Below are 23,461 nucleotides of genomic sequence, written 5' to 3'. Positions count from 1 at the left end.
TTGCAAATTAAGCAACTGACAAAGGATTAATCTCCAAAATTTACAAGTAGCTCATGCAGCTCCATATCGAATAAACAAACAACCCAATCCAAAAATGAGCAGAAGACCTAAATAGATATTTCTCCAAAGAAGATATACAGATTGCCAACAAACACATGAAAGAATGCTGAACATCATTAATCATTAGAGAAATGCAAATCAAAACTACAATGAGATATCATCTCACACCGGTCAGAATGGCCATCATCAAAAAATCTAGAAACAATAAATGCTGGAGAGGGTGTGGAGAAAAGGGAACCCTCTTGCACTGTTGGTGGGAATGTAAATTGATACAGCCACTATGGAGAACAGTATGGAGGTTCCTTAAAAAACTAAAAATAGAACTACTATACAACCCAGCCATCCCACTACTGTGCATATACCCCAAGAAAACCATAGTTCAAAAACAGTCATGTACCACAATGTTCATTGCAGCTCTATTTACAATAGCCAGGACATGGAAGCAACCTAAGTGTCCATCAACAGATGAATGGATAAAGAAGATGTAGCACATATATACAATGGAATATTACTTAGCCATAAAAAGGAACGAAACTGAGTTATTTGCAGTGAGGTGGGTGGACCTAGAGACTGTCATACAGAGTGAAGTAAGTCAGAAAGAGAAAAACAAATACCATATGCTAACACATATATATGGAATCTAAAAAAAAAAAAATGGTCAGAAGAACCTAGGGGCACGACGGGAATACAGATGCAGACCTACTAGAAAATGGACTTGAGGATACGGGGTGGGGGAAGGGTAAGCTGGGACAAAGTGAGAGAGTGGCATGGACATATATACACTACCAAACGTAAAACAGATAGCTAGTGGGAAGCAGCCGCATAGCACAGGGAGATCAGCTCGGGCTTTGTGACCACCTAGCGGCGTGGGATAGGGAGGGTGAGAGGGAGGGAGATGCAAGAGGGAAGAGATATGGGAACATATGTATATGTATAACTGATTCACTTTGTTATAAAGCAGAAACTAACACACCATTGTAAAGCAATTATACTCCAATAAAGATGTTAAAAAAAGTCACATCAAAAAAACAAAACAAAACTTAAGAATAAACCTGACCAAGGAGCTGAAAGACTTATATGATGAGAGAACTATAAAACACTGATAAAGGAAAGTGAAGATGTTTCAAAGAAATGGAAAGATATCCCATGCTCTTGGATTGGAAGAATTAATATTGTTAAAATGGCCATACTACCCAAAGCAATCTACAGATTTAATGCGATCCCTATCAAATTACCCAGGACATTTTCCACAGAAATAGCAAATAATTCTAAAATTTATATGGAACCATAAAGGCCTCAGAATTGCCAAAACAATCCTGAGGAAAAAGAACAAAGCAGAAGGCATAACCCTCACAGACTTCAGACAATATTACAAAGCTACAGTAATCGAAACACCATGGTACTGACACAAAAACAGACATATGAATCAATGGAACAGAATAGAGAGCACAGAAATAAACCCACAAACCTACAGTCAATTAATCTTTGACAAAGGAGGCAAGACTATATAATGGAGAAAAGACAGTCCCTTCAAGCAAGTGGTGTTGTGAAAGGTGGAGAGCCACATGTAAATCAATGAAATTAGAACACACCCTCACACCATACACACAAATAAATTCAAAATGGCTTCAAGACTTAAATATAAGAAATGACACCTTAAAACTCCTAGAAGAGAACGTAGGCTAAACATTCTCTGACATAAATTGTACCCATGTTTTCTTAGGTCAGTCTCCCAAGGCAATAGAAATAAAAGCAAAAATAAACAAATGGAACCTAGTCAAACTTATAAGCTTTTGCACAGCAAAGGAAACCATAAACAAAACAAAAAGACAACCTACAGGCTGGGAGAAAATATTTGCAAACAATGCAACCAACAAGGGCTCAATTTCCAAAATATACAAATAGCTCATACAACTCAATAACAAAAAAACAAACATCCCAATCCAAAAATGGGCAGGGGCTTCCCTGGTGGCGCAGTCGTTGAGAGTCTGCCTGCCGACGCAGGGGACACGGGTTCGTGCCCCGGTCCGGGAGGATCCCACATGCTGCAGAGCGGCTGGGCCCGTGGGCCATGGCCGCTGGGCCTGCATGTCCGGGGCCTGTGCTCTGCAATGGGAGAGGCCACAGCAGTGAGAGGCCCGCGTACCACAAAAAAAAAAAAAAAAAAAAAAGGGCAGAAGACCTAAACAGACATTTCTCCAAAGAAGACATACAGACGGCCAGTAGGCACATGAAAAGATGCTCAACATCGCTAATTATTAGAAAAATGCAAATCAAAACTACAAAGAGGTACAACCTCGCACCAGTCAGAATGGCCATCATTAAAAAGTCTACAAATAGCAAATGGTAGAGAGGGTGTGGAGAAAAGGGAACCCTCCTATACTGTTGGTGGAAATGTAAATTGGTGCAGCCACTATGAAAAACAGTATGGAGGTTCTTCAAAAAACTAAAAATAGAGTTGCCATATCATCCAGCAATTCCCACTCCTGGGCATATACCCAGACTAAACTATAATTCGAAAAGATACATGCACCCCTATGTTCATAGCAGCACTATTTACAATGGCCAAGACATGGAAGCAACCTAAATGTCTCCGGACAGATAAATGGCTAAAGAAGACTTGGTATGTATGTATGTTATGAAACAGAAACAGACTCACAGACATAGAGAACAGACTTGTGGGTGCCAAGGGGGTGAGGGGATTAAGGAGGGATGGATTGAGAGTTTGGGCTTAGCAGATGCAAACTATTACATATAAAATGGATAAACAACAAGGTCCTACTGTATAGCACATGGAACTATATTCAATATCCTGTAATAAACCATAATGGAAAAGAAAAAAAAGAATGACTGAACACATAAACATACTGAATATATAGAAACCAATAAGTTCATTATAACACTACCACTAAAAATAATAGAGGAAGTCACCTCATACAGATTAGGGTGGCTACTATGAAAAAAACAGAAAATAACAAATGTTGGTGAGGACGTGGAGAAATTGGAACCCATGTGCACTATTGGTGGGAATGTAAAATAGTACAGGCCACTGTAAAAAACAGTATGGGGGCTCCCCGAAAAATTAAAAATAGAATTACCATATGATCCAGCAATTCCACTTCTGGATATATACCCAAAAGAACTGATATTGTACAACACAAGGAATATAGCCAATATTTTACAATAACTATAAATTTTGGAGTATAACCTTTAAAAATTGTGAATCACTATATTGTACACCTCTAACTAACATATATTGTACAGCAACTATAATAAAATAAAATAAAATATTTGATCATACAAAAAAAGAATTGAAAGTAAGGTCCTGAAAAGATATTTGTACACCATGTTGATAGCAGCATTATTCATAATACAACTGGAGGCAATGCAAGTGTCCATCAATGAATGAATGGATAAACAAAATGTGGTATATACAACAATAGAATATTATTCAGCCTTAAAAAGAAAGGAAATTCTGTCAAATGCTGAAACATGTATGAACCTTGAAGATATTATACTAAGTGAAATGAGCCAGTCAAAAAGAGACAAACACTGTATGATTCCATTTATGTGAGGTACCTAGAATAGTCAAATTCATAGAAACAGAAAGTAGAATGGTGGTTGCCAGGGGGAAAGGGGAGGGGAGAATAGGGAGTTGTTATTTAATAGGTTTAGAGTTTCAGTTCTGCAAGATGAAAAGAGTTCTGGAAACTGATTGCACAACAATGTGAATGTACTTAACGCTACTAAACTGTACACTTAAAAATGGTTAAGATGGTAAACTTTATGTTACGTGTATTTTACCACAATTTTTAAAAATAATAGAGGAGGGACTCTCAAAACACCATTTAAGATTGTTGGGGCATCAATTCACTACTGTGAAAACTGTTAACTGAAGGAAACAAATTTATCCAGTTTTCCAACATAAACTGTATTTCAGGGTAACCTAATAGCCCTCAAGGAAGAGGAAAAGATTTTATACAGAATTCCAGCTAATAAATGCGAAAGAAATAATAAATTTAAAACAACCTCCTGCAACTCCTAATAAAATTACTGACTCAAGCAGCAATTATTAGTGGCTGCTAAAATCATTAGGTAAAAAGACAGGAAACTTTATAAGGAAGGGATCTGAACATCACCAACCTAAACTCACTGATCAAGTTTAGCATCGTTAAAACGGAGACAATCAAGCACATTGTGCCTCCCTGAAGTAATGAATTATGAAGAACACAGTATTCCCACTCCTCAAGACGAATCTAATCAAGTCTTCATTGCTAACTTCTAGTCTACAGATAAAATATGGGGTATAGAACAAATTAACTGTATGAGGAAGCAATCAAACTCAAAATTATCCTGAAAAATTCTCAGGAAGCAATCAGTGAAACCCAGAATTGTCCTGGAAAATTCTCAGGACACATGAACCAGTTTCTTCAACAAAGCAATGATGTGAAAAATAAGGGGGGGCGGGGGGGCCTTTGTTGGGTGGAGTAGGAAGAGGTACTGCTCTAGATGGAGAAATTTCAAAGATATAACAAACACACACAACACTTGGTCCACATTTGGATTCTGATTCAAAACAAGCTCAACTGTAAAAAGACAATTTTGACATGAAGGGAAAATTTGAATATGAATTGTATTAGACGATGTTAAGGAATTGTTATTAATTTTGTTAGGTGTGATAATGACATAGTTAAACAAAAGCTTAAGAACGAGAAGAAATAATCTCTCTGTGCTGACATCTGCCCAACAAGGTGGCTTGGAATGTAAGGGGAAGGACCCCTCCAGCCACTGCAGAGGGAGGCATAAGTGGTTCAGACTCCTAGGAAGAAGTCAAAGGCCCAAACATGCTGTCCTACAGTCCCTCCAGCAGAGTGGAGCCCAACCCCACCCCACTGGTCCACTGCCTGCCCCTCATATGGCCTAAAGCTTGGGTACCATCTTGGGAAACCCAAAGCCAACAGCCATCAAGGTTAGATTTTGATCCCAGAACTCAAGCCTTCCCCTTTCCCTGAGACTCTGAGGCCACATTTATTGGCAGGAGATTTTGTGAGAGAACAGAGCTGGACTGAGAGAAGCCTGACAGCAGTCCCTCCCTTTCCCTCTGGGGGGCCCTCTTGTCCAGCTCCCACTGAAGGAGAATGACACAGAGAAGATGCAGGATGAGAGAAGATGCAGGATGAGAAGGGTACCAGCCTGGGATCCTACACCCAGACCTTAGCCTGCTCAGATTTTAAAAGGCGAGTGAAGAAAAGGCGGGGGGGGGAACCACAGGCACAGGCATCAGACCTTCACTGGCAAAGGTTCTGATCAGATGATTCAGAAGAAGTGATCCTGTCCAAGTCAACCATGCTGGTACAGCAGGAATACCTGAAGCCCCAGAGGAAAGGGCCTGGGGGACCCACACTCCACCTGACTCTTTAGAAAGAAAATGCAAACTGAAACAGAGAAGGTGAAGATGAGAGGCAACAGGGCCTTACGGCACCTTGCTGGCCCCTTTCAGGGGCTGCCTACTGAATTCCACCTCCTGTCTCTAGCCCAACACCCCCAAGGCTGGTCTCACTCCCAACAACTCCCTGTTCCTCAAACCACTTTGCACTTTCCCATACCTTTGCCCTATACCTGGAACACCCCTTGCCTCTCCCCCTCCTCCAAACTTATCCTTGCAGGTCCAGCTCAAATGTCATGTCCACGTGGCATCCTCCCTATGCCTGGAACCACGAGGAATTCGTCCCTCTGAGGAACTCTATGCAACTATGTTACAAGCCTGTTTTCAGCCCAGTCTTAGCCTGCCACACACTCTAGCAGTTCGGGTGGGGAGCCCTGCCCTTGCTGAGGCATCGTGAGCTCCTGGAAGAATGGTGCGACTTCCTCCTACGGGCAACCCTACTCTTGACACAGAGCCTCTGTGCACACAGGGGACACTCGATAAACAAGGGAAGAGCTCATCAAGACACCAACAGGTGCGTGGGTCACTGTGAACTGAAGTAAAAAGAGCTGGTCTGCTTTCCTTCCAGGCCTCTGTGGCCCTGGCTCAGGGAGGCTTGGTGAGGGGCTGGGCTTGGCTAAGTTGTTTAGGGAGCCACCTGGAGAGGGAAGAGAAGAGCCTTCTGGAGGCCTGTTTCTTCAGAGTACCTTGCTAATACAGACAACCACCGACACACAAGGTGCCAAAGGGTGTTTTCAGCATGGAATGCCTTAAGTCACACACACACACACACACACACACACACACACACTCATCAAGTTGTCATCAAGCATAACCAAGAATCGGAACAAGAGATAAGGGCAGCTGCTTTCTTAGTGGTGAGAACAGAGATGAAGACAAGAGGCCCCAAAGCCTTTGACTCGGGGCCCACATGTCAGTCTACTCTCCTTCCACATCAACCCTGCTATTGGCCCTACAACAGACAGCTTCCCCAAAGGGATTCTGCAAAAACACCTATGTCCACCATGGGGCACAACAACGTGGTAAAGACAAGGTTCTCAAAAGTACAGACTGAGGCGCAGGGCAGTGATGCACCTACCTCTGCCCCCAAGTTCTTTGGGCACGTGCAAGGACTGTGCTGACAGCTGCCAGAGACCAGGGGACCATCCAGCAGAGCCCTAGCCCCAGCCCAACAATGGACCCTAAGAGCCCACTAGAGTGGGAGCGGAGTGTCCATAAATACACTCGTTAAATCTTCAGGGTCTCCCCTCAGTTGTGGGCAGGATGCTTTTCCCAATAAACACCAAGCACTAAATATCCAGGTGGGTCGCTAACCAGCAAGCCAGATTCCTCTTCTAGGACTCTTAAGATACCACACTGCCCCACATCAATGAGCTTCTCTATCCATGCCCAGTCATGGAACCATGAGAACCAGGGGCCTGACAACTATCACAGAGAGGGTCTGCTTACCAGCCCCTCAGTTTCCTCCGTCATCCTCTGGAAATGTGCAGCCATAGCCATGTAGTCTCGCATCTGCTTGTGACATTCGAGACACTTGATACTGTGCCGGATGAGCCTCACAGGGTCTGGGTAGAGCGGCAAAGCTGGAAGGGGGGGGCTGGCACTGCTTGAAGTGAGGCCGTGTTTGGGGGAGGAGGGGAGAGCCGGGGTTGCTGGTGCCATGGAGTTCGCGGGGGCCGACACGAACATTTGGTCCGCAGAGATGGGCTTCACAAGCAGCTGAGAGCACTGCATGACGAGCCCCTTGCTCTTGTGGTCACGGGCGTGCCGGAGCAGGCTGCACTTGTTGAAGAAGAGCAGCGTCTGGGAGCACAGTGTGCACAGCACCTCGATGTGGACGCTCCGCCGGCCGTAGTGCTGGCTCAGGCTCTTCTCTAAGGCAAACGCATCCCCACACTCCAGGCAGCAGTACCCACTGGCCGGCACGTGGATCCTGCTGTCCGCAGGCGGGCTGAGATTTGGCGCATAGAGGGGCACGGGGTTGGAGCTATGGAGGACCTTGTTGAAGACCTCCACAACCAGTGGGGCAGCCTTTTTCACCTGGTGGACCAGGGGCACCGACATCTGCGTGAGCTGTGGCTGGCTCCGCCTCTGTGCTGATGACTTGGCCGTCACGGACGCAGCCACACTGTGGGGGACCAGATTCAGGTTGGCCAGGTGCACGGCTTTGGGCAGGAGGTTGGCAGGGGCCAGGGTGGATGCCTGCAGTGCTGTGCTCTGCTGCTGCTTCTTGCCCATCTGTGAGCCCGAGGCAGCCCCCTTTGGGCCCCGGGACCCAGAGCTGCAGCAGGAAGTTGAAGATTCACTGGCTTTTGTCATGCTCTCATCCCCCTTCCTGTCACCCTGGGGGCTCCCTGAATTTGTGCCCACCTCAAGAAAGTGCTCCGCCCCAGACAGGGCCGTGACCTCATCCTCTGGCACCTCGCTCGGGGCCTCAGCAATGGCGCTTCCTAGAGGTGACCCAGCAGGGGACTTACTGGGATCGTCAGGGTCTGGCAGGATCCTTGTGACAGTCCGTTTGATTTCCCCTGATGATGTCTTAATGGTTTTGATTCTGACTTTGGGAATTGCTGGTGGGGAGCTGGCAGCCACAGAAGGGGAGCCTTTGCTGCTGCTGTCACTGCAGATGCTCCGAGGGCTGTCTGATGGCTTGATACTTTTTCTAGTGGCCTCCAGAGGGCTCCGGGGACTCTTTGGTGACTTGGGCATTTTGGGGCTGCCTTTGGAGCCCTCTTTTGTGGGCCCTGAGGGATCCTTTGTGTGGGTAGGCTGATCCTCCTTGGTGACACTGGCCACTCGTTTAGCCTGCAGGGCCACCAAGGCTGCAACACAAGAGGACAGCTTGGAATGAGCTGGCTTAAGACGCTGCCTAGGGGGCACTGACGAGCAGGTACCTAGCTCCGAGGCAAGCCCCTTCGGCTCAGAGCCAACACTGTGGCCGAGGTGGCTGTTGAACTCCAAAGCTTCCCCAAAGAATCGACTGGTATCCAGCTCCCTGTGAGGTTCCACTGCCTTCTGCCCACCTTGCTCGTGCTCCTGCTGACTCCCCAGGGGCAGGGGTTCTGGCTTGGGTTCTTTCTTACAAAAGTGATCAAACATATGCAGCTCTGGGACTGGAAACTTAGTCAGAGCCTCCAGGACCGGGCCCCCAACAGACTCACACCCAGGAGGGGGTGGGAAATAACTGTCAGAGTGCTTGGGCTTTATCCCAAACCCATTATCTTTGATGGCATCCTCGGGTTCGGGGCTGGAGATTGGACTGAACTGGTTAAAAGTTGGTAAGGGCTCTGACTTGGAAGGTTCCAGCTTGCCGGGGAAACTCCTGGTACTATCTCCATTCATGAAAGTGGAATCAAACTTCCCACAGTTGTGGCCTAGGTTGTGGGGATCTGGAGGCAGGTCCGAGCCCCGGAATCCATTGTGTAGGAGGCTGGGAGCAACGTGGTCTTTCTCCGCTTCAAATGACTCCTGGCGGCTGGTGTTCTTGACGATGACACTCACGGCTGGCACATCTGAGGCTGATCCTGAGTGAGACAAGGACACATTCTCATCCATACACATGCCTGGAGGTTTGAGGGGACTCTCATTCTCCTCACTGGGGGTCTGGATGGCCTCCTTGGCATCAAGGCTGGTGGGGTCTGGGATATCAAAGGCAGCCAGAAGGTCATCAAAATCTGGAGTTTTCATATCCCCCATGGCTGGAGGCTTGCAAGGGCTGTAACAGAAACAGAGAACAGAATCAGTGATCACCTGGATCCCACTGGGCTCTGTCCAGCATCAACTTCATCACAAACCCATCTCACTAACACACATGCAGCCAGCACGCACATGCACAAATCCCCACGCTATGGGAAGTCACACAGCTGAGTTTTACCCCAACAGGTTTCCAAAATGCTGGGGACATTGGGGGAGGAGTGGAAAGAAAAGTTAGTATGTAGTGACAAGCCTGCCTGGCAGGCTCTAAACATTAATACCTGGAAATTCCTGGTTGGTTGCAGAGCCAAAAAGAGGGTACACTCACACCACGCTCCCTCAATTTCTCAGGGAATATCATTACTCCATGATCATAAGCATTAGCAAAAAACCAATCACTCAGCCCTTTAAAAAAAAAAAAAAGCATGGCTCAGCACCTCCGTTCTTTAGAAAACTTCTGATTCATACATGAGACTTGGCTATAACTTCTGTTAATTTACTCTTAGTAATTAATCATTAACTTTGTATAACTTGGTTTCTTGCTGCATGAATTCAAGCAAATCCAAAATGATTTACCACTGCCAGTATTAAACAAACTCTAGCAGATTATATCATCCCCTAGGTGTTTTTTTCTCTAGTCAGTGTCTGCTTGATTCCTTAATTTCCACCCCAAATCTGTTATTGGTTGGTGAACGGATCACTAAACCTGAGGGACAGGGTGACTCTCAAAGAAGCACACAGTTAGCAAACTGGCCAGGGAATAGTTTTAGAGAAGCCCTAAATTTTATTTTAACTTAGTACACAAAGGAAAGAAAATCCACCTGTTTCCTTCATGATCTGGAGAAGCAAAGCTACAAAACTACTGCAAAGGAGGAAACCCAAGGTCCTACGAAAGAGGCCTTCCCTTAGGAAGTTACTAAAATACTCACACTTAGATAAGACATGAAGCTGCCTGGCTCAAACCTGCTGGAAAGAGGAAGAAAAAACCCCACTATCTCCCTTGTTCAGCTCATAAATCCTGCATCTGCTTCAGCATCCCAGAGCCTTATTTGCTTAAGTATTTCCTACACCATGTTTATACTGAAAGCCTTCGTGGATGCAGATTGACACAACTCTTTTAGAAAGCAGTACAATAGCTGCACAGAACCAGACAAGGGGCAAATCCTTGGGTCCGGGAACCCCACTGCCAGAAATTTATCCTAAGAACAAAAATTCCCTAAAGCTATATGCAAAAGTGTACAGCATTATTAAAACAACACAAAAAGGAGACACCCACATACACACAAAGAATCTAAATGTCAAAGGACAGGGAATGGTTAAGTAACTGACAGACTATTATGTAGTTACTAAAAATCCCAATTATGAAATCTATGTAGCAACATGAAAAATTACTTACAGTGTTAAGATTAAAATAAAAAACAAATACAAAAATGTTGTCAAACTATGACAATGTAAAACTAAGTATGCATTTGAGCCAAGATTAAAAGAGAAAAGTAATTTATGCAGGGTGGTGGGATTACTGGTGTGTTATTTTTTCACAACTTTTTTGTGTGTGTGCTGGCAGATTGCCTTTATAATTTTAAAAAGGGAAAATAAAGAAAAAAAACAAAAATTAGAACCACAGGGGAACAGCTGGCAGAGATATACCTATTGCCATCCCATGGGATCAACAGGCTTGCAGGTTTGGTTTCTTGTCCCACCCCACCAAGCCCCAACAAAACACATCTGCCTTCTTAAGAGTTCTCACGGAAAATGAAACAGACTGCCCCATTGGGAAGATATCTAATTATGGTAGATACTAATAAAGTGAAATACCAGTTAACTAAATATGAGTTCGCAGAATATCTCGCTGAAACGAGATGTAAAGTTTCTGGACAACAAATGATTGTCTGGTGGAATAGAACTGTTGGAGCCCATGAGCGAGGGGAATATACTGGATATCAGTGGAAGCAATGAGCATCCCAATACCAAGTGAACTACTATGCAGGCTGATCCCAACTATAAGGAAACACCTATGTGGTATTTGCTTTATAAGCTTATCTCCAACTACCCCCCACCCCCCTTCAGTCTAGGAAAAAAAGGTTGAGGGAGAAGGGTGGAATAGATTGGTCTTTTTAAGGTGCTGGAAAAAGCCTGTGGGGGAGAAGGGGTAGTAGTTGGCAGTGTGTGCAAGGATTATCGAGAAGCCTACTATTGTTTAACTCCAAGTCACAGAGGCTTGAAGCAGAGAGATACAACATGAAAGTAATGATGTTCTCCACACAGAGAAATCTCAGGGATTGGCCGAGAATGGTCAGAGGTCAGAGCAAAAGGTATCTTTTGCTAGAAAAATCAGAGCTAATAAATGGTGTGGCAGCTCAACATCAGCAGCAGGAAAAACTTTTATAACCTTTGAATTTTAAATACCAAGGCTGATACTTTTAAAAGCCAAAGATCAAATCCTGTTTTCTATTTAGCCCTCGTAAGGACAACCAAAATCAGCAGCAATTGGTAACTGTTAAAAGACTTACAGTGGGGGACTTTCCTGGTGGTTCAGTGGTTAAGACTCCACGCTCCCAATGCAGGGGGCCCGGGTTCGATCCCTGATCAGGGAACTAGATCCTGCACACTGCAACTAAGACTTGGTGCAGCCAAATAGATAAATAAATAAAATAAATAAATAAAGACTCACAGTGTGCCCAAGTGTATTTCTTTAAACTCTGCTCTAAAGTAAGTATCACATTGTTTATAAGTAGAAAGTAGAAATTAATCAAAATGTACCCTGTTATAAAAGCAAAGGAGAGGGATTTCCTTGGTGGCGCAGTGATTAAGAATCCGCCTGCCAACGAAGTGAGAGAGTGGCATTGACATATATACACTACCAAATGTCAAAAAGATAGCTAGCAGGAAGCAACCACATAGCACAGGGAGACCAGCTCGGTGCTTTGTGACCACCTAGAGGGGTGGGACAGGGAGGGTGGGAGGGAGATGCAAGAGGGAGGGGATATGGGGATATATGTATACGTATAGCTGATTCACTTTGTTATACAGCAGAAACTAACACAACAATGTAAAGTAATTATACTCCAATAAAGATGTTAAAAAAAAAAAAGAATCCGCCTGCCAACGCAGAGGTTCGATCCCTGGTCCGGGAAGATCCCACATGCCACGGAGCAACTAAGCCTGTGCGCCACAACTACTGAAGCCCGCGCACCTAGAGCTCATGCTCAGCAATAATAGAAGCCACCACAATGAGAAGCCCACGCACCGGAGTAGCCCCCGCTCACCGCAACTAGAGAAAGCCAGCACGCAGCAACGAGGGGAATATACAACCCAATGCAGCCAAAAAAAAAAAAAAAAAAAAAAAAGTAGAGGAAAAAAAAGCAAAAGAGAAACCGCAAAGAAAAAGACTACCAATAAAAAGTTCTATTCATCAAAAACCTGCCAACACATAGTTAAAAAGCAAACAACCAAAAGGAATATTTGCAACATATAATAATTACTATCATTAATATCTTCATTAATATGTAAAAGGCCCTTAAAAAGTAGTTAGTAAAAGATAATCAACATATTAGAAAAATAAGCAAAAGTGATGAGCAGGCACTTAAAAAAAGAACAACCACAAATGGACAATTCATACATAACAAAAGTTGCAACCTCACAAAAAATTAGAGAAATACAAATTAAAATAATGAGAAACATTTTTGGCTTATTAAATTGACCAAATTTTTCAAAAACTAATAATCCCCAGTGTTGGCAGAGATGTGGCAAAATAAGCATTTTGAAAGTAATAGAAATTGATATAACCTGTCTAAAGAGCAATTTAGCAATACATACATAAGGCTCAATAATTCCACTTCCAGATATTTATCCTAAGGAAATAGAGATGCATGTGACAAAAATAATCATTACAGAGTTATAACAAAATTATTTTATAACAAAAAATGAGACACAACCTAAAGTCCCAACAATAGGAAGTTGGTTCAATAAATTATGGTCTATTTACACAATTAAATACTAGGCATCGTTATGGAACAATATTTAAGACTATGAGAAATGCTCCTAAAATGAGGAAAAAAGATACTGAAGTGTACACACAGTACAATCTCTATTTAAAACAAAAAAAATTTTTTTACTATACATAGTTCTTATGGAAAAGGCTAGAGGAATACTCTAAAATGTCAAAAATATCTCAACAGATAATGAAATTATTTTTTCTTTTTTATCTACATTTTCAAATTATTTATTCAAACGATTTATTTCAAATTTTATTGCTTAAGTAATTTTATTAAATTATATTTTTAACCTATGAAAAGAAGAAATTAGGCAGGCCAAAAAAATTTGAGGCGCTTGGGGCTTCCCTGGTGGCGCAGTGGTTAAGAATCCACCTGCCAATGCAGGGGACACGGATTCAAGCCCTGGTCCGGGAAGATTCCACGTGCCGCAGAGCACCTAAGCCCATGCGCCACAACTACCGAGCCTGTGCTCTAGAGCCCGTGTGCCTAGAGCCTGAGCTCCGCAACAAGAGAAGCCAATGCAATGAGAAGCCCGCGCAGTGCAATGAAGAGTAGCCCCCACTCGCACAACTAGAGAAGCTCGCATGCAGCAACGAAGACCCAACGCAGCCAAAGATAAATAAATAAAATAAATAAATTTATATTTTTTAAAAAATTGAGGAACTTCTTACAGAGGACTCTAAAAATCATCACTATAAAACTCTTTAAGCACATCTGGCATGACTCAGCAAGGGACTGCCAGCTAGAAAATCGGTGAGGTAACTTAATTAAAAATTAAAGGTGTAGTCAAAATAAAAAGCTTCAGCATACACCAGTGTCTGCAACTTGTTGCAAGAAGCCAAAGTTGGAAAGAGCAAACCACAGACGGCTGCCTGCCTACCTTGCCTGGGGACAGTCCTCAGGACCCAGAGGTGATGGCCCCTGCCCCATGTCCACAAATACCAGCCTAGGAACCATGGCTCACCCTGCAGAGCACTCAGCAGGGTTCACCCTGAAGCATCTGAACAAGCTAGATCCACGCATGGTGAGCTCACCCAGTGATTTAGAATGGCCTAGTCAACAGACAAGGCAGGCTCCCCGGTTCTCTGAGCCCTAGGCCGAGAGCAAATTTCACTCAAAGGTGAGAAGGTGGAACCATGCTACGATACATACAACCCCGTTGGGGGTGAACTGGCAGAATGATGCTGTATCCTCTCAGGGTAAGTTTCTATTCAGGGAAGATCTGGAAACTAAAAAAAAAAGTTAGAGTGAATATAAATACCCAGTTTTTATTACAGGGTCTACTAGCTGCCCAGGAAATTTTGCCAAACAGTTAAGTAAACATATCATCTAGGTGAGAGGGAGGGAAGAACACCTTAATTTTAAAAGGGCCTCATCAGGCCTAATTAACCTATTCAAATTCTTTGAGGGGATAAAAACAACATGATTATGGCAGAACTAGTAGGCAGAATTTCTAATGCCAAAATTCCACCAAAAAACAACAAACTGAATTCCATGTTGCATGTGTGTTTGTCTTTATGTGATTGTCATTTATGGGAAACCATGAACGACGGTGTTTTTTAACCCATTGACCAGTTCTGGACTGGAGCTCGATGCTTTCATAAATTGCCTAGAATGATAGTTCCCAACCCACTGGGGACCCAACTTCATATCCACAAATGTGTTCCCAATGACCAGCCATTAAAAACACCACTACTGAATGAGAGTCCCTGAAAAAATTAATTTGAAAAGGAGGTCTCAATGCTTTGGGAACCAATAATCTAGCAGAAAAACATTAGGCTGTAAGATTCATGAGGGAAGAGACTTATCTGTCTTGTTCACCACTGCATTCTCTATTAGGCAGTCAATAAATATTTGTTGAAGCAATAAAATGAAGCCTTCAAGACTGCGCATGGCCTAAAAGCTGTTCCAGAAATGAAAATGCGAAATTAAAAGACAAGTTCTCAGGAGGCTGTATGAATAGGCGAAATTATGGCAAAGGAGCATTAGTGAAAGCAAATGTGAAGGAACGTTTAGGGAAAAGCAATTCCAATCATACTAGAATGTATATGGTTATGGTTAGAATAATGGGTTCTAAGCTAAACTGTTCAATAAAGAAGCATCAGCTTAGACTGTTCCCTTAAGACACCATGTTGCATGTTTCATCACAAAAGGCCCAGAAAACACTGGGCATTATCAGAAAGGACACTGAAAACAAAATAAAACTTGTGATCCTGCCCTTATTCACAACCACTCAGTGTCCACAGAGAGATGTGCTGAGCAGTTTTGGCTCCCCACACTTTAAGAAAGATGTACCAGAGTTGGAAAAGGTCCTGAGAAATGAGACTGAGTAGATGGAAGAGCTTTCTAATGAGAGCCTAAAAATTAGAACTCTATTTTATTCTAGAGAGATGAAGATTTAGGGGAAAGGGGGAACATAATTGAAGGATAGGTTTGTTCATCAAACCTCAAACACTAGAGAGCAGAGGGCAGCATTTTTGAAGTTTGAAGTAAATAAAAGATATAGACCAAAACCACCAACAACAACTTAATCCATTAGTCAGAAAATATACTGATATTGTTAAAGGTAAAATATATAAATGTAGTAACATCCACACTTATTCAAATCTAGAATTTTTTTTTAAAAGGCTCTGAGAAACTAAGAACAAGGAATTGTCAGTAAATCCATGAGCTTTCTTTCCCTCAGCATTGAAGCCTTTGACTTTCAAATAACGTTAAACTTGGTCACCTGTTTTTCTTAACAATATTAAGTTCAGCAATAACAGGACATCAAGGGGGCAGAGACACTCCAAATTTAAGAAAAGTCTGATCTCTATTCAGTATATTCTGTCTAATGAAACAAGGAAACAAATAACATCACAGATTTATACGATGAAAATGAAAGACCACATGATTTAGGGAACATTGGTTTGTGAGACAACAAAATTGTTTCCTTTTATTTGCCACCTTGTTGGATGAGGACTAGAAGGAAGGATGAGTATGTATGTTTTACAGCCTGTAGGTGAACGCTTTACCCTACTGCCCCACATGACTGAATATGGCGTAGATATTGACATAAACTGTGTTCAATTATTGTTATAACAGTTAAGAGTTTAAAAATGGATAAATAGGGGCTTCCCTGGTGGCGCAGTGGTTAAGAATCTGCCTGCCAGTGCAGGGGACGCAGGTTCGAGCCCTGGTCCAGGAAGATCCCACATGCCGCGGAGCAACTAAGCCCATGCACCACAACTACTGAGCCCGTGCTCTAGAGCCCGCGAGCCACAACTACTGAGCCTGCATACCACAACTACTGAAGCCCGCACACCTAGGGCCTGTGCTCCACAACGAGAAGCCACCACCATGAGAAGCCCGTGCACCACAATGAAGAGTAGCCCCCACTCGCCACAACCAGAGAAAAGCCTGCGTGCGGCAACAAAGACCCAATGCAGCCAAAAATAAAATAAATTTAAATAAATTAATTAATTAATGAATTTTTTTAAATGGATAAATAAAATTTCCCCCAGCTTTCTATTTCAGAAGGAACATCCCAGGGGATAATAAAGCAAAAAATAACTCAAACTGTATGAAACACAGAGAGAGAGAGAGAGAGAGAGAGAATTTAGCAGACCCTAAGAAAGTACTTGAGTTGGTTCCCAGGTGGGAGAACTTCTGTACCAGGAATGGAAACTTGGCAAGGCGAAAGAGAGAATGAGAAAGCAAGCACAAGAGCAAGCTGCTACTCCCATGACTTGAAGGAACTTCAATCTGGACTCTGGCTGAAACATTGATGAGGAAGAGACACTGCTTCTATGGGTGGTAGAGAAGGGAGCTCAGTGAAACTTTAGCTGGATCAAAGGAAACAGAAGTAAAGAGTTTCCATGTTCCTGGACCCAGAATGAAGTCCCAGACTGGGAATAGGAGAGCTAAAAGAATAAGAAATTGTGAACCACAGAGAACTAGCTTTCACCCCTATGTTGTCACTAATTACCTATGTTAAGGATCTTAGGCAGGCCTTGGTTTAATATGTAAATTTAAACTAACTTGAAGGGTCTCTGAGACCTTGAACAGGCTAGGCTACAACAGCTGGGCAAATTAATCTAGAACTATTGGATTTCTACATAAAACTTAAGTCCTAAAGTAGACAAGCAGACTCTCTACCACATATATACTACTGCCCTCCTGAATACACATCTGAGGCCTTCTTATAGGTCTAAGTGATCCCAAGTCACAGACGCTCTGAGTCAATCAGTGGCCAATGCTTCATTTCATGAGGCACCTGGCATTCTAATCATTAGCAAAGAACAGCCCAAAGAGATTCTCAGCAGTAGACAAGAAAACAGGTGCCCCAACAGACCCAGGCAAAACAACAAAGCGTTTCACTTATCTTTTCCTCTATCTGGTCTTAGTCCTGCCAATGCATATTTTGCCAGAATGGTTGCTGTAAAACACTTATCTGATCACAGAGACATCCCAGTTCAAAATCCCCATCACCTTCAGTAAATAAACTCTTCTTCCAGCGTGCAGAAGCCATTCCCATCTGGTCTGTGTCCACCTCTCCAGCCACTTCCCAGGGTACATTTCAGTCACTGGTGTCAGAGCTTGAGCTGTTCCTCCTGAGCGGCCCCAAACATAAATCTGCCCGAGAACTCCTCCTCATCCCCAAGCTCCTGTTCCAGGGCCCCTCCTCCTGGATGTCTTCTCTGAGTCCTCTGCCCTTCCCTTCCTCCCTTCCTCTATGGCAGCACTTCCCACAGTAGGCTGGGATCCTGAGTTTTCTCATCAGTCTGTGAGTCTCCCCCAAATTGGGGTCATATCCTTTACCTCTATGTCCAGGGCCTAACACGCCTGGTTCCCAATGGTATGGGGGCTGTCACTGCTCCCACCCCTCCCAGAACCTTTCCTTGAAGCTGCTCCAAACCCTAGCTGATAACACCTGTCCCTGCCTGCCCGGCTCAAGATGTCCGTCACCCAGAGGCAGCTTCTCTTCTCCCCGTCTAAGCCCTTCCACCCCAACCAAAAATTCCATTTCCCAAGAACAGAATTGCATTGCAAGCATTCTAACAAGACTCACAGGATGTTAGAGCTGAAGTGGACCTCAGAAATGACCTGGTCCAGTGGCTTCCAAATGCCCGTCTGCAGACTGCTGCTGGACTGACTGCAAAAGAATAACATGGGGAGTGACTTTAAAACACAGAATCCCAGGCTCCACTGTGGAAATTCTGATTCAGTAGGCCTGGGATGGATCCCTGCATTTTTTTAAAAAGCTTCCCAGTTGATTCCAGGGCACTGGTCTAGTCCAACCTCTTCATTTTATACTTGAAGAACTGAGGCTCAGAAAGGGGAAGTTCATCCATCAAATAATTACCAAATGCCAAGACTTATGCCAGGCACTGAGGACACAAAGGGAAGGCCCAGACCCTGTTTTTGAGTGCCCTCCCCTCCACAACCCACTGAAAACACCTTGCAACCACATACCTGTGAGTGCCACCAAAGGCTCATCAAGGGGACACAGGCTTCCTATAGGCAAGGAAGGGAGAGGGACTTTCTCTGACTGCCCTTGTCAGAAGTCATCTCATCCTCCCTTGTGCTCCCTTTTGTTTCACTTATTTCTCCTCATAATTTTCTACCTTTAATGTAGTACCTTTAAACTACCTTTAATGTAGTTTACCAGTAAAATGTTCTCTCTTCTGCTATTTCATAAGCCCCTCGACAGGCACTCACTGAATCATTAATTAATTGGTATCCCTCGATTCTAGACTTGGATTTCTACTTGGATAGGCATCTCAAATCTAATATGTCCAAAACCTAACTCTTGGAGTTCCTCCTACATTCTTTCTCATTTCAGTAAATGACAACTCAGTCCTTCCAGTTGCTTGGGCCAAACCTTGGCATCTTTGAGTCCTCTCTTTCCCTCATACCCTTCATCCAATCCATAAGCAAATCCCGTCAACTCTACCTTCAAAATGTATCCAAATCCAACCATTTCTCACCACCTCCAACCATCTTTTTTTCTCTCCTGGATTCCCACAAAGCCTGATGACTGGTCTCCTTGCCTCTCCTCTTTGCCTCTACTACTCACTCTCAACACAGCAGCCAGAGTGCTGCTTTTAAAACATCCACCAGATCATGTTCCTCCTCTCCTTAAAACCCTTCAACACCGTCCCACCTCACGCAGAGTAATATCCAGTCTTCACCCCAGCCTACATGGCTAGGATGATCTAACTGCCCTCTGTCTCCCACACCTCTCTCTGTTGCCAGTCTGCTCCAGATTCCTTACTGCTCCTCAACCAAGCAGGGCATACTCCTGCTCAGAGCCTCTGCATTTACCATCCCCTCTGCTTGGAATGTTCTTCCCCTCAGATCTCTGTGGGCCCACTTCTCACTTCCTTCAGGTCTTTATTCAAACACCACTTTGTCGGGAGCCTTATATGACCATTGTGCATAAGATACCAATCCCCACCCTCACCATCAATCTCTGTCCCTTTAGTCTGCTTTGTTTTTCTTCACAGCCCTTATAGCATCTGACACACTATATAATTGCTCATTTATTTATTGTCTGTGTAAGCTCCACTATGTTTACTAGACGGTAATCCACCATTAGAAAGGGGGAATGATGTGACAGGCTCATCTGTCCAGAACGAAGATTGTTCAAGGATAGTCACAGATTCCTAAGCAAGTTTATTACCAGTCAAGCAGCTGGCAAATTTGCTACATTGTTTGTATTTAGCTTTTTAAAACTTTTTATAAATAGAGAGACCTTGAGTGGTGATGGGGCCTTGTCAGTGGGAAAGGGTCTATCTGAAGTCACACTTGTCTATGAAGCCTGGGCCCCTGCAGGGCTAAGTTAAATATTATATTTTATTGGTGGAAAGTGCTACTGGCCATTGTCCCCACAATAAGGTAATCTGTCTTGAGGACTGGATCAGTGTGACGCCAGTAGAGGGGGAAGGCTAGCTCTGAGAACCGCAGGGAAGAGGAGAACACAAGGTGGTCTTGAGTCTTAAGACAAGAGGATACAACTCTGTGAATATACCAAAAACCACTGAATTACGCACTTTAAATGGGTAAACTGTATGGCACGTGAATTATATCTCAATAAAGCTGTTAGATTTTTAGAAAAGGTAAAAAGGAAGAAAAGAGGATAGAACTGAAAGGAATTGGGATTATAAAAGACTGTACAACTGACTGGGATGATACAAGTGGAAACTAGGTATAGGCAACAAAGTTTAAGCAGAGCTAAGAACTGAGATAAAAACTGATACTTTGTAACCAGTACCCCCTTTTCCTTTCATTACTTGAAACAGATCTCAGCACTAAGGGACACTGCACTTTGTTAAAAGGGAACAAGACCCAGAGACAGAAAAAAGAGAGACAGGACTCCTCTTGTTCACACGCCATCCTTGAGGAGATCCCCCCACTGAACTTTGTAAAAGCATCATCTCTTGGTAGTAGGGATCCCCAGATTTAGGTAAGAAGCCAGTAGCCTCAGACCTGCTGGGAACCAAGCCTCCACTCCCTGAATAAAAGGGCCCCAGAAAAGAAAAAGTGGCCATTCCGCAGATCACTCCTTCCCCAGCTCTGGTACCCCTGTGTTTGGTGGCTCTGGGTGTGCCACCAACCTCATCTACCACAGGCAAACCACAGTCCCAAAGATCCCGAAATTAAAAGGTTGGGGTGGGGGGCAAATGTACTATTAGTATTGGGGTGTCTCTTCAGTTCCCTTAGGTCACTAAGAAGTTTAGGAGCTGGTGAGTCAAGGGCCTGGTAAAGGATGCCTCTCCCAAGTACTCTACTCTCAGTCCCCTTTTCTTTTTCTCACTCCTCCACACACACACACACACACACACACACACACACACACACACACACACACACACACACACACACACACACTCTTCTTCCTGTTCCTCTCTCTCCCCCTACTCCTTCCTCCATGCCCCTCTCCATCCCTCTGTCCCTTTCTCTCTTCCTCCCATCTTCTCTCCCTCACAGATGTTCTTCTTTATCCCCTTCTTCCTCCCTCTTCTCTCCTTCCCCTCTCAAAAGAGATCTGGGTGGGCTCTTTCACCATGGCCGCTCAGACCCAAGTGCAGCCAGCCTCCTGCAGGAAAGCAGGGCACCAGCCAAGGCAGCTTTTCACCAACAACCCAGCATGGCAATGGACCCAACATCCAGGTGTCTGCATGTGTGCCCACTGTATATGTCCCTGGTGATCCAAGGGAATGATAGAAAATAATGTGTTCAAAGGACATCCCTATGTGCCCTTCCACCATCAGAAAAAATGGAATATTAAAAGTCCTTATCTTTTTAAGATATTATCTGTGAAATGTTCACAGATAAAATGATGTGATATCTGGGATCTGCCTCAAAATAACACAGGGCAGGAGGAAGAGAGCAGGAAGGGCATGTATAAATGAGACAAGATTGGCCATGAAATGATAACTGTTGGATCTGCATGAGGAGTACATGGGAGTTTATCATATTATTTTCTCTACATATGCACATTCCAGCACACTAGGAACCAGACTCTTGGATAGTGGACTCTATGGGTGCAACTAGCTAACCACCAAGATCACACCCATTAGGACGGCTATTATCAAACAAAACAGAAAATAGCAAGTGTTGGTGAGAATGTGGTGGAGAAACTGGAATCCTTGTGAATCGCTGGTCGGAATGTACTGTAGCCACTATGGAAAACAGCATGGCAGTTCCTAAGAAAAATTACACATAGTGGATATAACACTTCCACTTCTAGGTATATACCCAAAAGAATTGAAAGGGGTCTCAAAGAGGTATTTGTACATCTATGTTCATAGCAACATTATTCACAATATCCAAAAGGTGAACACAACCCAAGTATTCATCAATGGATGAATGGATAAACAAAATGTGACATAAATATAAAAGGGAATATTATTCAGCCTTTAAAAAGGAATGAAGTTCTGATACATGCTAAAACATAGATGAACCTTAAAGGCATTATGCTAAATGAAATAAGCCATATACAAAAGGACAAATATCGTGTGATTCCACTTATATGAGGTACCTAGAGCAGTCAAATTCATAGAGACAAAAAGTAGAACAGTGGTTACCGGGGGAGAAAGGAAAAGGGGTTGTTATATAATGGGTACAGAGTTTCAGTTTGGGATGACGAAAAGGTTCTGGAGATGGACGGTGGTGATGGTTATGTGAATGTCCTTAATGCCACTGAACAGTACACTTGAAAATAGTTAAAATGGTGTAAATCAACTATACTTCAATAAAAATAATAACAAAAACACTAATAAATTCTTGAATCCCCTTAAAATATGGTTAAAATGGTCAATTTTCTTATGTATGTTTTACCACAATTTTTTAAAATAATGATAACTACCAAGGAACATTGAAAAAAAAAAAAAATCACTTGTGTCCAAACTCTCAGCTCTTCAAGGCCAGCTCAGGTCAGCCTAGACATCATACCTCAGTGAGGTTCTCAAAACAAGGGTGTGGTGAGTACTGCTGGGAGTGTAGAGCTGTGGAGAAAGGAATAACTTCTACCTATAGGCACATGGTCTAGTTTCCAAACACCACCTAAGGAAAGAAGAAAAATAAAATGTTTTTTAATAGGTCTGAAGGCAAATGTTAAAGTTAATAATAATAATAATAAAGTGTAGGTCAGACCCTGAGAAGAATCTCCAAACCTAATTCAAAGCGGGCCTCAAATGTAGTCAAAGAGAACTATCCCCAGTCCCAGATCTTCTCCCTTTTGCCTAGCATAGTGTGCTGGTTCAGAGCCCAGACTCTACGTGGGTTCAAATCCCAGTTCTACTACTTACTAGCCATGTGACCTTGGCCAGGTATCTTCACCTCTGTGTCTCAGTTTCCCCGTAAGTAAAATGGGGGTTATAGGGGTTAAATGAGTTAATATTTGTAAAGCTCTTACAACACTGCCCTAAACATAGCGAATACACGCATTTGTTAAGTATTCTGCCACCAACCTCAGTGGCCAGCAAGCTTTACCTCATAATTTTTCAGAGTGCCCCTGCAGACCACTGAATCCCTAAACGTCAGGCTGACTGGATGCATGCACAGGGGACAGAGACAGGGCAAGTGAAGGTCGGTTACCCCTCCTCACAGCTCATCCTCCAGTGCTCAGGAGGGCTGAGGAAGCAGAGGATCAAGGAGTGAGCAAGGGGACCAGGGGGCAGGTAGGCTGGGGGAAAGTCACAGGTTGGGGAGAGGCAGGGAAGGGACAAGCACCAAGCAGGGGATGAGAATAAGAGAAAACATGGGGAAAGCTGGCAGACAC

The 23,461-nt window shown here is 43.6% G+C and overlaps 1 protein-coding gene across 16 annotated transcripts in view; it reads right to left on the bottom strand.

Moving 5' to 3' along the window:
* ZNF592 (zinc finger protein 592) overlaps positions 1–23,461 on the bottom strand; it is a 54,589-nt gene that overhangs the window by 18,486 nt on the left and 12,642 nt on the right. For 3 of the 16 annotated variants that reach the window (XM_055087906.1, XM_028496505.2, XM_024117230.3), the window contains one exon: positions 6,956–9,221. In XM_055087906.1, the coding sequence (XP_054943881.1) occupies positions 6,956–9,221 (2,266 nt within the window). The other 13 variants (XM_024117227.3, XM_028496501.2, XM_028496503.2 and 10 more) reach the window with 12 other exon arrangements.

Source organism: Physeter macrocephalus, chromosome 11 (genome assembly GCF_002837175.3).
Source record: "Physeter macrocephalus isolate SW-GA chromosome 11, ASM283717v5, whole genome shotgun sequence".
NCBI classification, from domain to species: Eukaryota; Metazoa; Chordata; class Mammalia; order Artiodactyla; family Physeteridae; genus Physeter; species Physeter macrocephalus.
This window is presented reverse-complemented; position numbering and strand designations above follow the sequence as displayed.